Consider the following 14,251-nt stretch of genomic DNA (forward strand, 5'->3'; position numbering starts at 1 on the left):
TAGATATGAAGTAGAAGTGTAAGTTTTAGTTTTAAGTTAGTAGGAATATACTTAAAGACCCTTAAGAAAGCAAAAAGTCCTAAAGCCTAGTTTAAAGTTCAGTAACTTAGCTCCAGACATAACAAAAACATAGCAGAACATTGCTTGCATTTCTAGATAAAACAGATAGAACCATTTAGATTAATCGATATAACTATATGTGTAAATTACGTGTAAGAACTGACACTACTTTCGTACTTTAGAATTAAGTTCTGATAGGTGTAGAAATAATATTTTAGAGTTGTGTTTTTAGCTGGTTGGATGACTTATTAATAAAATCCCCTGTATTGGGGCGAGAGAAAAAAAGAAGAAGAAATGGAAGAAGAAGAAGAACAAAAAGGAAAAAGAAGAAAAGCCAGGGAGTTGCTGCTGCTTCTGCTCAGGACTCTATGCAAGAAAGCTTTAGCATGGACTTTATGACTCTAAACTCTTTGCCTTCAAGACTGTTGTATTCATGCAATAAACAAGTTTACAGAAACCAACAACTGCTCTTGTCTCTTTGAAGACCCAGACCCATGAAATACTTGACAGAAATCTATATAGCTGTGAGTTATTACCAGAAAACTGATATGCATCTTGCTTCTAGAAAGCAAACTACCTTTAAAGTTTTTAAAACATCTAAGTAAGCTTGGGGCTGACAGTGGACATATTCTATGTTAGTTTATTCCAAATACTGGATTTACAAGAAAGTACAAGTTCATGGTATTTCTTTCACTAGATCTTACTGAACACATTCTGATGACACGATCATCCACACAGGGGTATCCATGAACACAGTGATATCCCAAGTTTGCTGCTACCACTGAATGATACTTGGTAAATGCTTGAGGTGATGTTCAAGTCAATCATAAGGATCTTTCTCAAGTAAACAAACATTTAAGCCAGAAACATGATGTGAAGGGAAAAAAAAGAGTAGATTTCCACAGCAATCTTCAGTATAGGAAAGGCTAACAAAGCACACAATCTCAGCTTTCTGACCTTAGCTTCTGAAAATCTAGAATAGTCAAATAGTAGCTTTCTTTGGTATGAGAAGCAACCAGGATAATATCCTTTTCCCAGAAGTCTTATCTTTGTTTACTGAAGCAGAGTAATAAATGGTTTTCTGATCTTTGAATTTTTTGAGTTTTTGTTTTTTCTTGTTTTCAAGAACTCTGAAAAGGGATGAAGAGATTTATTTTGTTGAAATGAACTGTGCCAACTCCAAGATTCATCAGTGTAAGGCAATATTACTCCAGATACCTAAAACGTACCTATCTCCTTTCAACCTGTGAAGTCTCTCATAAGAGCCCAAAAACTGATCTGAGGTTCTTGCGCACATCAAGCTTAGACTGATAGAGATAACCATCCCACAGCTTGTGGAGTGCAGGATTTGATGAAAGAAGTGAGGGGGCTGCTGTTGGTACAGTCTGCCTTGAAACAGGTCATTATGATTGCCCTTGGCTTCCTCTAGTAATTCATCAAGCACCTACCAAATGTCATTAGAGGTAAAGGAAGGTAAAATGGGAGGAATGATAAGAAACCTCTCAAGGCCATGGAAAATATCTGCAAAAGCAAGTCCAGTGGAGGGCCCATATAGATGATTAGAGGGATGAAACAACTCTCCTATTAGGAAATGCTATGAGAGTTGAGGCTATTGAGCCTGGATAAGAGAAGGCTCTGGGGAGACCTCATTGCTGCCTTTCAGTAATTGAAGTGGGCCTATAAGAAGGATGGGGACAGACTTTTTAGTAGGGCCTGTAACAATAGGACAAAGGCTGATGGTTTTAAACTGAAAGTGAGTAGATTCAGACTAGATACAAGGAATAAGTTTTTTAAATGAAGGTGGTAAAACACTGGCATAGGTTGCCCAGAGAGGTGGTGGATGCCCCATCCCTGGAAACATTCAAGGTAAAGTTGGACAGGGCTCTGAGCAACCTGATCTAGTTGAAGATATCCCTGCTCATTGCAAGGGGGTTGGACTAGATGACTTTTAAACATCCCTTGCAATCCAAACTATTCTATGATACTATTATTTCTGGCAAGCAGAATAATTTTGCTCTCTAGTCATCTGTACATATACTCTCAAATCCATTGCATTGGTCCTTTCTTACCCGTGAACAGAGGAATGCCTTGCAGCCAGCTGCTCCAAGCTCTCTCCTCCACTCAAATGGCACAAAGGGACTGCACAGATCCTTGCTCTGTATTTGCCAATTAACTGTGCTTTACATCAGAAAACAGAATCAAAAAATTCCAGACAAAGCCCAAAGAGGGTCTTTGAGAGGCTCCTCAGTGGCTCAAACAGCTGTATCCACCAACACAGGGTCAAATTCCTGTCTTCTACTGTAGTAACAATGAACAAAAGAAATACCTGAAGGCCCAGTTCCAGAGAAACTTTTAGAAGAGTGATGTCTGGCAAGCTGTCCATGAGTGTTGCTATTTTAAAGGCATCCTGGGCAAGTCTGAAGATGTGTGATGAGGAGTGGATATTTTTCTGAATGGATTCTAACACTGTTTCCAGCCTCTGAACATCACCTGCAAGGTGCAAACAGAATCACCAAAACAGAACAAGTTTCCAAAACATACAGAAATGCATTGTAATTGAGCTTGCCTTTGCTTCAAAATAGTACATTGTTTCAGTTATGCATATTTTGATTTTATAAACCTTCCATAATGAAACTACAAGAACAAAAATACAATGATCACAAATTCCTCTAGTGCCTGATGGTGTTAGTGGAGTACATGGCCAAAAGTCATCTCGATTTCTGAATTTTAGAAGTAATTTGTCTAGTCCTGGGTTTCACAGTCTATACTGTGTCAGAAGAACAAAAAACTGTCTCATCAGCCTCAAATCTATCTATCTAGTTTAACCACTTTTCTAGAAAATTGACAGGTTTAATTCAGTTCAGTTTGGTTTTCCCATTTCAAGCTCCTGGCAGACTGCAATTTGAATTCCTAAACACAAGTTTTATAAACTGCTTATTTAATGAAATATTAAAAGCATACACTTCATTGAGTATATAATTGACAGCAATGTACCTTTGGCTGCTGTCAGCATGGTAGATGCCAGCTCACATTGCTGGGATTCAATATGACTTAGGGTGAACCAGCGGGGATACCGGTTTGGAACAACTGATGCAATGTGGTGTGGGCGGGACGTATCTCCCAAAGAAGCCATAGATTCCAATACTAGCAACCTGGAATAAGAAAGAAATACTCTTTCATCAAATCATTATTATATTAGGTTACTCATAAGCAAAACTAAAGCTGCAAGAACTCTTGACCTTGTTTATTAAATGTGCATTTTTCGGTATAAAGATATTAGAAAACCACTTATTTTCTTGGGGAATTTTAAAAGTCCATTTGCCAAACTTGCCTACATCAGCAGGCATCTGTAAGAATTCACAGATTAAGCCATTGTGCTGGCTTTGGCTGAGGTAGGGTGAATTTTCTTCATGGTGACTAGTACGGGGCTATGTTTTGGATTTGTGGTGGCCTTTGCTGCTTTTCGCACTGCCAAGCTGGCGAGGAGGCTGGGGGTGCATGGGAGGTTGGGAGGAGATATGGCTGGGACAGGTGACCCAAACTGACCAAAGGGATATTCCAGACCATATGGCCTCATGATCATTATATAAAGTGAGGGGAAGAAGGAGGAAGGGGAGGACATGTTTGGAGTGATGGCTTTTGTCTTCCCAAGTCACTATTGTGTGTGATGGGCTCTGCTTTCCTGGAGATGGCTGAACACCTGACTGCCCATGGGAAACAGTGAATTAATTTCTTGCTTTGCTTGTGTTCATGTGTTTTGCTTCACCTATTAAACTCTTTACTTTAACCCAGGAATTATTTTGCTTCTACCCTTTGGATTTTCTCCCTGATCCTGCTGGTGGGGGAATGAGCAAGCAACTGCGTAGGGCTTGGTGGCTGACTGGGGTTAAACCATGACAGCCATTCACTAGCCAAAGCAGCAGAGACTTTCTGCATCATCCATAAAGTTGAAGCTTTTCCCCCTTGCCTTGTTTCAGTCTTTGAACCAGTCCTCAGGAAGGAAAGTGGAGTAGCTCTCTATCATACTGAGAACATGTATTTTCTAATATTTGAAATATACTTTCTTTACTTGAATATGCTCGAAGGGAGAAGGATATTCAGGAAGCCATAAGGTTTTTGACCTTGCAATCAATTCAGACATACCAAAAAAGACATTTTGCTGTTCAAATATGAGGTAATTTTAAAAGTCCTTAAACTGTAGTCTACCAATAATAATGTGCATGTTAATACGAAAAAAGATACTTGCCTTCTGTTTTCTATCAAGAATCAATTTTCTTCCCTAGTACTACTGAGACACCTCTATATAGCTTTATATATGCAAAAATAGAATGCATATAAATTCCCCAGCTGATTTTTTTCCAAGCACAGAAGGGGGAGGAAAAAAAAAGCATTATTAAATCATTTCAACAAACAGGAAAAATCCTAACTTACATAATGCAAAAAGGATTATTAGGTTATGAGTAACAGCAAATAGACAAAGATCATGAAAAGAAAATCACTTTGAATTTCATTGCCATCTATGTTCCTTTGCTGTGAAAAGAAATGCTGCTGTGAATTAGGTGGCTTTCATGCAGTTTTGGCAAGATTAGGGAACATTGTAACAAGCACAAGCAGAGTTCTTCACTTTTTTTGCCCTTTGAAACATCATTTAGCTAGGTTTTAGCAAAGCTCCTTTGTGATTTAACATCACCATTAAAGGCTGACTCACAAAGACTGGGTTGAAATTCGGGCTTAACAGGGAATCAGCCAAAATGAAGTGAAACATTTTTCACATTCCAAGTGAACAGTCAACTAGGTCACTGTAGATCCACATTCTCAAAGGTTGTACTCCTTATGTTTCAATGCTGCAAGCAGAGTACTGTAGACAAGAGTGACCATCAAGGATAGCACACTCTGTCCTTGCAGCCCTGAGGTGCACGCATGAAAGGCCCTATGGTTGCAGATTCTATTGATTTCACACTGGGTGTTCCATGCACTAAAAGAAGATCAAAAACGAAACCAGAAATGGCAACAGATGATGTTGAATGCAGAGAGGCAAAATACTCCAGAGTTGTCATCAAGGGTCTATGACCTGTGTCGACTGACACTAAACACTTATGTCTGAAGAGCAACTAGCTGTCATTCTATCATAAATGCTCAAGTGAAGAAAGAAATACGCTCCACTTCTAAAAGTATGGGCAACCATGCAGATTTCTATGTGGAAACATTTTACCCATGCCATAAAGGAAGAGATGGTTAAAGTTCGCTCTTCTGATCCATTCCACCTCCCAAATATGAGATACATTTATAATGGGTTTGCACAGCCAGGTTTTGGCAGTGGAGGGGCTACAGGGGTGGCTTCTGTGAGAAGCTGCTAAAAGCTTCCACAACATCCGGCAAAGCCAATCCCAGGTTGCTCCAAAGATGGATGTGCCACTGACCAAGGTTGAGTCAATTAAAAATGGTGGCAACATATTTAAGAAAGAAAAAGATAAATTGTTGTGCAGTTGTAATTTCAGCCAGAGAAGAGGGGGGGAGTGAGAACATGTGAGAAGAACAACACTACAGACACAAAGGTCAGTGAAGAAGGAGGGGGAGGAGGTGCTCCAGGTACCAGAGCTGGGATGCCTCTGCAGCCCATGGTGAAGAACATGGTGAAGCAGGCTGTCCCCCTGCAACCCATGGAGGAGCCCCATGCCAGAGCAGGTAGATGCCTGAGAGGAGGCTGTGACCCCATGGGAGACCCATGGAGACAGGGTCCCACACTGGAGCAGCCGGTCCTTGGAGGACTGCACCCCATGGAGGAGTGACCCACACTGCATTGTTTTGCAGGGAGGACTGTTGCCTCTGGGATGGACACACTGCAGCAGGTTGCAGAGAACTGATGCTTGTGAGATGGACACACATCAGAGAAGTTCAAGGAGAACTGTCTCCTATAGGACAAACCCCATAGTGAAGCAGGGGAACAACAACCCTCCCTGAACAGCAGGAGAAGCCACAGGTGATGAACTGACCATAAACCCCATTCCCCAGCTCCTTGTGCTGCTGGGGTAGGAGGCAGAGCTGGAAGGAGGGAGGCTTGTGGGGAAGGTTTTTTAAGGTTTTATTTTACTTCTCATTATCCTGCTCTGATTTTGTTAGTGTAATAAATTCAATGCATATCTCTAAGTTGAGCCTGTTTTGTCCATGATGGTATTTGATGAGCAATCTCTCCAAGTCCTTATCTCAACCCATGAACCCTTTGTTAAATTTTCTCTTCCCTGTCCAGCTGGCATTAACTTACTACAACATTCAATGTTCCTTTTTTCTTTCTTTCTTCCCCCCCCCCCCCCGAACAAAATTTAGGTTTAGTTAACTATTCATTTGGTTTGTATCAGGAGTGCTTTATATACTGAAGTATCTCTTTGGCATGAATAGAAAAAGTAACCAATCTTCTTTATAAGAATTTTTGAGACATTTTGAGGAACATAGACATGGAATAGAAAGTGTCTGCATCTTCTGTCACCACAGTTCACGATAGTCCACATTTCTTAAGAGTGCCAAATATATAAAAAATACTAAAAATACATAAGTAAATAATATTAAAAAGCTGAATTCCCATCTGCCTTAAAAGTGATGCCAAGAGACCTATGCAGAACAGCCCTGATTATGCTGATGTCTCCTCCTGTGATTTTACCAGATAGGAACAAACAGACAACTCTTTCTTATACCCATCTGTCTGAGAAATAACTTCTTTGGCCAAGATGGCAGCTTCATGCCAAAAGATGGCTGGAGCTCCCCATAATCATCTAGAGATTTTGATTTTTCAGTGCCTTGCTTATTTTTCCAGTTAAGAAATGAAATTTTCAGAAAAGAAGTTATCAGTTATGATTTGTTTCTGGGGAAAGCACAAATACTTCTTCAAGAGGAATGGCATGTTGCCATAACATTTACTGAAGCATTCAGTGCACTGTGCAAAGCTATTCATAGATGTCTATTCTAGCCTTTCACTTTGGTCTCGGTCGTTTGGTTTAAGGAGGAAAACTCCCCACAATCTCTGAGAAACACTTTAAGGTAGTGACTGAAATTGAATACAAGGACACAAGTGTACTTTATAAAATTGAGCTTTTTAAAATTCTAATTCTAAAAATTCTAATTCAAAAATTCTAATTGTAAGCAGCAAGTATGCAAATTTGATTCTTATATTTCTTACATTCCTTCCCTAACACCCACTATTAGACACTCTTGGAGGCAAAAAAACCCAAGCAGGCTAAGCAGACCTTTGGTCAGACTTGATGCATGCCATCCCATTTAGTCCTTTGAACATGGGACTATTTTCTCCTCATTTGGCTTTCTTGAGTGTGCTAGTTTTGGCTGGGATAGAGTTAATCTTCTTCCCAGTGGCTGGTATGGGGCTGTGTTTTGGATTTGTGCTGAACACAGGGTTGATAATATAGAGATGTTTCTGTTATTGCTGAAAAGGGCTTACACAGAGCCAAGGCTGCTTTTCATACTGCCACGCCGGGGAGAGGCTGGGGGTGCACGGGAAATTAAGAGATCACACAGTCAGTACAGGTGATCCAAACTGACAAAAGGGATATTCCAGACCGTATGACATCATGATCATTATATAACTGGGGGAAGCAGCTAAGCAGCAGATGATCCTAAGACTGCTGGTGAGATGCCTCTTTCCTCATTTCCTTGCCACTAGCATCATATACACGCAGCCACATCAGTAAAGGAACACACACACATGCTAAAACTGTTGTTCAATATAAAATGACAAATCCCAGTAGTGGAATTCTAGAAGGATTTGTAACATAGAAAGCTGTTCTATAGTTGTATATAAACACTAATTCTACATTTATAAATTATAGTATAGTTAGTACAGACATTGATTGCTTTTACAGATGACAGAACCAAAGTAATTTCTCCTTAAACAGAATAATGCTTTTAGAAAAAAAGGCTAGGTCTTGACTACGAAGACTTTTCCCATTTTTAAAACCGCTACTCGTGTTCTTTCTAGATGACTTGTGAATACATACCGCATGGCTCTCAGTGCACTTTTGTATGCCAATTCAGCATCATGAGGTAGGAGACAGGTAAAAAGATACTTGGCAAATGTGTGCATTGGAACACTGTCTCGATGGATGACTTCACCTAAACCACTATATGGTCCAGCTGTAGGAAAGAAAAAGATAATATCAGTCCTCACAGACTGTTAAAACAACTTCTGGATCTTTAGAACCCATTTATTACACCTTGAGTTAGAGTTGGTATTCAGAGACAGCTTGCTGTACAACAGGTAAAGTTCTATTGATATGTCTGTGAAATATATTACAAGACTATTAAATGCCATCTATTCTTTGAGACAAGACACATTGCAAATTGTATAGTACTAAGCACACTACCAACGCACATACAAATGACAGAATGGTCCCAGAGCTCCATGGGGCTCATTCAGCAAACCTATGGTATGCAAAAGTAAGTGATAATCCTAGCTTTACCTCTGTGTAGTTATATCATGTACACGAATTCTTACGCAGCCTCTGTTGGTGCACAATTGTGTTATCTCAAATCCACAGGAAAAAAAAAAAAAAGTGGCTATAATGGAAAACCAGGTATTTTTAATTGAATTTACATGACTAATCAGTCCAGCAGCACCTGATCCTTATCACATTTCTCACCTGACATTAGGTATTTAAACAACCCTTTGGTCTAGACTTGGTCTCCAGAGAAGACTAGGTCAGATCTTGCATCAAAGCTGCTTTTGTTAGTCTATTATAGACACACAATCTTAAAAATTATATTTGTTGTGGGGAAACTATTCCCATCGTTGGGGCAATAGATTTTGCTCACACTCAGTGCAGTACTTCATAACAGCAATGTTAAGACTGACAACAGAAATGACAATTTAAAAAAATTGCATGAAACTGCTTACTGAGTTCTGAGTATTCATACTGCATAGGAATTCCATTTTTTCATTTTTCCTGCAACCTTAAGACTGTTATTCCTATTAATAGGAACATTGTGTCAAGCAGTTTCTTACTTCAGTGGCTAGAGGTTCAGATGTTAAACATCACATGATACAGAATAAGAATCTTACATTAAGTATTATTGGATAATTGCACAAATAGCAGTCCTAGAAGTTACCACTTCCTCTTCTACTAGAGGTTCCAACCCACCACACTTAGATGGATGAATGACTGTGCGAGCACTTTCATTGCAGTCACGTGTGTCATAGTTTCCAGCAGTGGTTCAAACTAACATGACTGACTCTTTACTGAAGCAGATAAGAAGTACTCACAAAATTTATTCAACCACTTCTGCTGCATGCAATGACAAACTCCATGAGAGAGATGTTAACAACTTAGACCAGCACAGCTGTTTCATCAATGTTTTTGACTGGTGTTTTAGCACAAAATGCAAAGATAAAAATCACTTGGCATGAAAAAAAATCTGAGCTCGATAGGTGGGCATTTCTTAAGGCTAGAGCTGATCACAATGGAAATATCATTGAAGATTAAGTAGGTGACAGTGTGTCTCAATCATTTTAAATCTAAAGTAGTTCAAAACTAGATGACATTGCTTGTATGAAATAAGCCATTTCATGTCTGTTTGCCATTTTGTGTTCCATTCAGAAACTCAGACAAAGAATAAGTGACAAAGCATTTATATGAAAATATATTCTGCCATTAACTTAACATTCAAGCAAAAAAATAGAACAGTTCTTACAACATAGTCTTATGTTCTGCTTTCCCATGCATTAAAACGGTAGCTACATACAGAATGCATTAATCTGCATTAACCTGCATTAACAGCATAGAATTCAGCATAATACTGGATTAAACTTATTTTATTATATCTACAGAAGTTCAACCATTTCATATAATTAGAATCTTAAATCACTGCACACTTTTTCCTCCATGTGATCTGGCAGTTTCTGCCTAACGTGGTGTAAACTGAAGTTATTGCAGAAAATACATATTTCTTAACACACAGTAATGCAAGACCATTGTTGCATGCTGCTCACCACAGTAATTTTGTAGGTAGCTATTTTAGCAGGTTTCCTGCTATGATCACTTGTTTGCTACTCTAATAAATAAACAAATAAATAAATAAATATCACAGACCACAGTTGTAAACTAGAAGTATCAGAGAATACTTGAGAGAAATCATGCCTTTTCCTCATACAGCATCCTGACCAGTAAACAGATGCAGCAAACTGATTTTATAATCCATAGAATCCCTCTATGATGATGAATAGCTGGATCCAGCAAGAAGCTGTTCTTGTCCACAGGCCATAAAGCAGCAACTCTCCTTATGGTGCAGCTTCTCTACAGATTCATATGGTACCACCAGTAGGTACCAAAGTTTTTAAGGATCTGGGCAATAATAGTGACTCAAAGATGAGAACCCTAAACAATATACTGCATCTCCTCCATTAAAAAAAAAATAAATTTAAAGACAGATGTCTTACAGAAAGAAAGCAAAACCTGACTGCTGTGTAACAATCTTCACAACTTACCTAGAGCAGCATTAAACTCCCCACCATCCCTTGAGAAAGCACTCAAAACTTGGACCATGCCTTTAGATACTTAGTTCCTTTAAAGTTTTTTTCCTCCAGTTAAAAACCCCCAAAATCTAGAATAGCAATCTTAGAACCCACAAAATTTCTATTTGAAAATAAGGCTTAATTGTTATATGTCAAGCCTTTTTAAAAGCTAAGGCAAAAGCATGCACTTTTTGGTTCAGATTTTATTACAATCCACAACTGCAATTCCCAAACACAAGTTATTTGTCTTAATCAAAATTTAGTCACAAGACCAGGCTCTAAGCCTTAATATTTGTTCATATATTTCAACTTTCAGATATGATATAAACTTCAGAGGCAACTCATATTCCTAATTGCTACAAAGGAAATGGTATATTTCTGTCCCAGAAAATTTAAGTGGGTTTTCTGAGCTCTTCACTGGGGAATAGAGGTAAAAATCTCCATATATTTACAAAGCTGCCAGTCCTTTTTCAGGATACAAATGACAGTTTGAACCAAGAACTGTTGATGATAACTGATGTCTATATTATTCAATTCTGAGCCTGGGTTGTATAATTAGGATACTGAACATATCTAAAGAAGAAAATGCAATAAAAATTAAAAATAAAGGCTTATAGGTTAGAAGATGCCTTATCTCTGCAGTTGTTATATCTGAAGTATGTTTGATTTTCATAAGAGATTGGAAATAAAATTTTGCTGGAGTTCTACATCAAAAACCATCTTAAGTATATAAGGCACTTTCCACTGGAATACTAATTCCATGGGCTTGTGTAAGTGAAGACAGTTTTAAAAAGCAGTTAGCATCTATGTTGAGCTACCTTCTAATAAGAAGACTGCTTGTTTTCGAAAAATCTTCACCAGAGTATCATCCAATTCAATTTCCTGTAGCTTAGAAATGAGCTGCTCCTCATTTCGACAAACCTTCTCTTGTGCATACAAGCCATCTGGCATTATTCGTTGCTGTCCCAGCCCTATCAATGCTACTTCCACAGCCAGTGTTAAATAAGATTCCCCTTCTTCTAAAAACTTGTGTGCAGGCAGGTGCTGGTACTCCAGAGATTTGCAGTGCCCCATGTTCTCTGTAAAGGGTGACACAAAGAACAACACACCAGAAAATCATTAAAATCCATAATCGGCCTATAACACCACATTTTCAAATGCTTCCTCTGTCAGTATTAATTTTTAAAAAATATTTAAATTATGAGTGCAATCTCAATACCCAATCATCCAATATAAACTACCTGATACAATTTCACATTGCAGAAATATACAAAACAATTAAATTTTTAAAAATACACTCTAGTAAAAATAATCTTAAAGTGCATCATTTGAAGAAAGGCAGTTCCTCCAGCTTTGTGTTAATAAGGCCAATACTGGATGATCTATTCCAATTTCCCCCCCCCCCACTTCTGTATTTCGTTAAAGCTTTGATGTTGTACAAATAGAAAGGGAAGGTGCTTATACACCTGCATAGATTTCAGTTGAAGCTATTAGGATTATGCAAATACAGTAGGCCTGGGAACGCCACAACTTAAAAGCATTCTGTTTGCTAAATCTCTCTTTGTGCTTTTTAATTAGTTAGTTGCATTTATGATAAATGCACATAAAGTTTCTTTTATTAACACTAGAAATGCTACTTTTAGCCAAAATTGCTTGCAAATTCCACACAGACCAAGCCATAAATTGCTTTAAAGAGTACTGATTTGGCACTTCATTAATACACTGTATGACAAAATGCTATATCAACCTCTATCAGTTTACAGTCTAGTTTGGGAACAAAAAGTTGCAATGTATAGATGTAAGGAGATGGACAGCTGCAGCAAATGAGATGGCAAAATGCATTTAGTAGATTTTATATATGAGTGTAGAGGGAATTTACGTTTCAATACACACTACTTTTATTTCATGTGATTGCTTTGGGTTCTTTTTTCTAATTGTAAAGAGTCTGATTTCTTTAATTAAAGTTCTTCCAGAATTGGTGAATATGGGATTAGAAGTTTATTGAAGAAAATCTAATTGAATAAAATTAGTTTTGAGGAAAAGCCACAAGGAGATTTGGGATGTACATATAAAGGATCTAGAGGTAGAGGAATGACTCAAGTTTCTGACCACACAGAAGGTTATAAGAAACTATCACAGAGGTGGAAAGAGACTAAGTAATAAATCGGTTAAGCTCCTGAGAAGCAAATACTGAAGCTAGAATGGGCATATACATCCTGTACAAAATCATGTATTAATACTACAATGCTATTTCCCAATTCATAACCTTTATAGACCATGTATGTTATGAAATTTAAGTGTTTTGTCATCACTTTGAAGTATTATGTACACTTGTAGCTAGAAGTCAAATAATATCTTGGACCACATAGGAGGATCAGAGGTGGTGATCCTTCCCCTCTTCTCAGCACTGGTGAGCCCACACTTAGAGTGCTATGTTTGGTACTGGGCTCCCCATGGACCTACTGGAGTAGATCCAGTGAGGGGCCACAAAGATGATTAAAGGACTGGAGCATCTCCCATATGAAATAGTGAGACAGCTGGGATTGTTTAGCCTGGAAAAGAAAAGGCTCAGGAGGATCTTACCAAAATATAAAAATATCTAATGGGAGAATGTAAAGAAAACAGAGCCAGACTCTTCTCAGTGGTATCCTGTGATAGCATAAGAGGCAATGGGCACAAACTGAAATACAGGAAATTCCATCTGAGTATAAGAAAACACTTTTTTACTGTGAGGATGGTCAAACATTAAGAGGTTGCCCAGAAAGGTTGCATGGTGTTCATTCTTGGGACTATTCAAAACGCAACTGGACACAGTCCTGGGCAACTTGCTCTAGGTGACCCTGCTCTGATCAAAGTAGGTGGACTAGAAATTCTCTGGAGAAGTCTTTCAACCTCAACAGTTCTGTGATTTCCTGTAATTTCTCCAAAAGAGGATAGAGCAATGTATATAAAGAAGGTTGCTGCTATAAACTCTTATTCAGCTTTATTTCAAGTGTAAAATACTGAATTGCCTTCAAGAATGAGTAACTGGTAATTTTTGAAGTCTTCATATAACAGTTTTACTTTAAACATTTTCTCTACCTTTTGTTTTCTTAGGGAAAACAAATGTGAGTTCTTATACTATAAAGACACTAGCTTTGAAGTTAATTGGGAAAGGCAATGTAGAAAAATGTCTCTGGTTACTGAAGACTTAGAGAAGATTGCTCCCTTTGCATGGCCTTACCTGTAAAGTCTGAGAATCCATAGAAGCTCTCATCATTCACCCTGCAGGCTTCAATCAGGCTACTGAAGAGGGTGCCAATTGGATCCAAAGGATGTCCCACCCAACCTTCAAGATTTGTTATTGAGGTTGCTCCTATTTGAAGAAGTTCTATGACAGAAAAGATGGAGGGAGGAGGGAGGGAAAGAGTGTGCATTATCCCATCAAAACATATATAGAAGTAAAACATATTAAAAGACCCTTCTGATTAGAAGGAAAAAAATCTCTCAGTGTGAATGCATTGTCCTTTGTAAATATGTTAAAAGAGGAAAAAAAAGAATATGGACAAAGGCCAAAAAATTTGAGCACAAGCAAAGTACATAATGGGTCAAAAATTTCAATTGCAGTATCTTTTGAAATCTCTAACTTGATACCAGTAACTTCTGAAATGTCTGCTGAAAAATTACAGTAAAGACTTT

The 14,251-nt window shown here is 38.2% G+C and overlaps 1 protein-coding gene and 1 long non-coding RNA gene across 2 annotated transcripts in view; one reads left to right on the forward strand and one right to left on the reverse strand.

Moving 5' to 3' along the window:
- LOC306814083 overlaps positions 1-14,251 on the forward strand; it is a 432,110-nt gene that overhangs the window by 296,306 nt on the left and 121,553 nt on the right. The window lies entirely within an intron of this gene.
- LOC306814074 (zinc finger SWIM domain-containing protein 6-like) overlaps positions 1-14,251 on the reverse strand; it is a 254,808-nt gene that overhangs the window by 49,938 nt on the left and 190,619 nt on the right. The window contains exons 8-12 of the mRNA XM_079329787.1: positions 13,797-13,943; positions 11,392-11,652; positions 8,064-8,199; positions 3,055-3,212; positions 2,387-2,550 (exon numbers count right to left, since the gene is read on the reverse strand). Coding sequence (XP_079185913.1) covers positions 2,387-2,550; positions 3,055-3,212; positions 8,064-8,199; positions 11,392-11,652; positions 13,797-13,943 — 866 coding nt within the window. The remainder of the gene's footprint in view (positions 1-2,386; positions 2,551-3,054; positions 3,213-8,063; positions 8,200-11,391; positions 11,653-13,796; positions 13,944-14,251) is intronic.

Source organism: Erithacus rubecula (assembly GCF_903797595.1).
Source record: "Erithacus rubecula genome assembly, contig: SUPER_W_unloc_1, whole genome shotgun sequence".
In the NCBI taxonomy this organism is placed as follows: Eukaryota; Metazoa; Chordata; class Aves; order Passeriformes; family Muscicapidae; genus Erithacus; species Erithacus rubecula.